This window comes from Aplysia californica, unplaced genomic scaffold (genome assembly GCF_000002075.1).
Source record: "Aplysia californica isolate F4 #8 unplaced genomic scaffold, AplCal3.0 scaffold00067, whole genome shotgun sequence".
In the NCBI taxonomy this organism is placed as follows: domain Eukaryota; kingdom Metazoa; phylum Mollusca; class Gastropoda; order Aplysiida; family Aplysiidae; genus Aplysia; species Aplysia californica.
The window spans coordinates 905103-906828 of record NW_004797337.1 but is presented as its reverse complement, the minus strand read 5'-3'; the positions used below and the strand labels follow the sequence as shown (position 1 = coordinate 906828).

Sequence of the window (1726 nt, the reverse complement as noted above, 5' to 3'; positions counted from 1 at the left end):
TTTTACCCCCCTAACACACAGCGACCCCATCTTTCACAATCACAAATAGCTCCACTTCTATTGGAGATAAATGGATATTTTTTTTCATCCAAAGCAAGACAAATGAACAAGCGTTAAGACGATAGCAATAACTCTACTTGCCCCAAAATTAACGAGAGCCTGATTCCATCGCGTCGTGACCCATATGTTATTACAATTTTACCTGTTTCAGACAAAGTCTTCCAAATGTTTCCAAAAACATTCTACATAATAATAATGTAACTAAAGTACAAAGAGGATAATCGGGTTAATCCGTGGTACGTTTCTGGTCATGGTTGCTGGATTGCGTTTCTTTTACTGCCCGTATTTTCTCATCTTGTTGACCTTTCTGCCTCCCCTCTTGAGCTGACGGTACTGCCTGGAGGTTTGGTACTTCCCCAGCGGCTCCACTTGTCCCTCCTCCTGGACCGGCCACAGGCCAGACACGGTCTGAGACAGGGGAGACAACACAGGTCATTAGTTTCAGCAACTTTGATTTGTTTGGGTCTAGACGGACAGAACGTATAGGTTTGGGTCATTCATGCACGAGTACAAGAGCCTTATTTTTTTTTCAAGACAATGAATTAGTCTAGTGCTAATTAAAAAACGACTTTGTCCAAGTCGGCCGCCCATTGTCAAGGAGGAGAAGAGAGGTTGTCTCAAAGAGGTGAATGTCTTAGATGGTGTCAATATAATGTAGAAGAAACGCAAGGGTGGGGGGGAGGGAGTAGGAAGCTTTTATTAGTACAGGTGATTGTCTTGGGCAGGTGATCCTTTGAGCAGTTTCAGATGTATTGTTGATTGTTCCAGGTGTTTGATGCCAGAAACTTGTTCAATACAGTGGAATAGTTTAACATTACATGAAAAATTGTTGAGCGCCCCAAGTGTTTCTTGCTGGAGTCTTGTTCAACACAACAAAGTAGTTTAACCATAAATTGTTAACCGTTGCAAACGTGTGTTGTTAGGATTTAGTTTAAAACAATTAGGAAGTTTGAAGCTAAATAAAAATATCGAGTGTTCCAAGTGTTTGTTACTGGAATCATGGACATTTTTCAATACCGTACCGGTCACTCTTTTTAAGTTTTGGGGGGAGTAGGATTATAGACAGTTGAAATGATACGCGGTTAGGACTCTTGATACTCGTGATGCTCGATTTTTTAAGAAACATTTATAAACTTGTCAAATGTTGGAGTTATAAAGAATGGAAGTACAATAACACAACGATGGTTATTCACAACTGGCAAAAAGGATCATAACAAGAAAACCAGGAATTCTCCTCACCTGCTTGATGTCCTCCCAGGTGCTGTGGTCAGGCAAGTAGGTCACGACCTCTTGGCCAATCTCCTCCACCTTGTTGACCAGGGGGCTCACGTCAGGGACCTGGTCCAGTCTCTGGAGGTCAAAGGGCAGGGCCAGCTGTGCCTGGATCTCTCCTTGCTCTGGCATCCACACAGTGATGGGGTTCTGGTACAGGGCTTTGACCTCAGTTGTCATCTCTTTGAGTTCCTCTTCCACGATCTCCCTCAACAAGGTCATGGCACGTCCCAGGTTTTTCTTCAGGTTTTCCTCTACGTTCCAGTACTTGTAAGCCCAAGAACCCTGGTAGGGAGTGAGAGAGAAAGATGGTATTTGTTGGCAAATGATCGTTGTAAAGTAATAAACTAATAAAAATACACGCAAAGGCACACACACACACACACACACACAC

The 1726-nt window shown here is 43.0% G+C and overlaps 1 protein-coding gene across 1 annotated transcript in view; it reads right to left on the bottom strand.

The window, feature by feature from the left end:
- Positions 1 to 331: 331 nt before the first annotated feature.
- Positions 332 to 1726, bottom strand: part of LOC101854071 — a gene marked incomplete in the record, with an annotated part of 44381 nt that continues 42986 nt past the window's right edge. Inside the window, 2 exon segments of the mRNA XM_013079874.2 lie at positions 332 to 468; positions 1300 to 1617. Coding sequence (XP_012935328.2) covers positions 334 to 468; positions 1300 to 1617 — 453 coding nt within the window.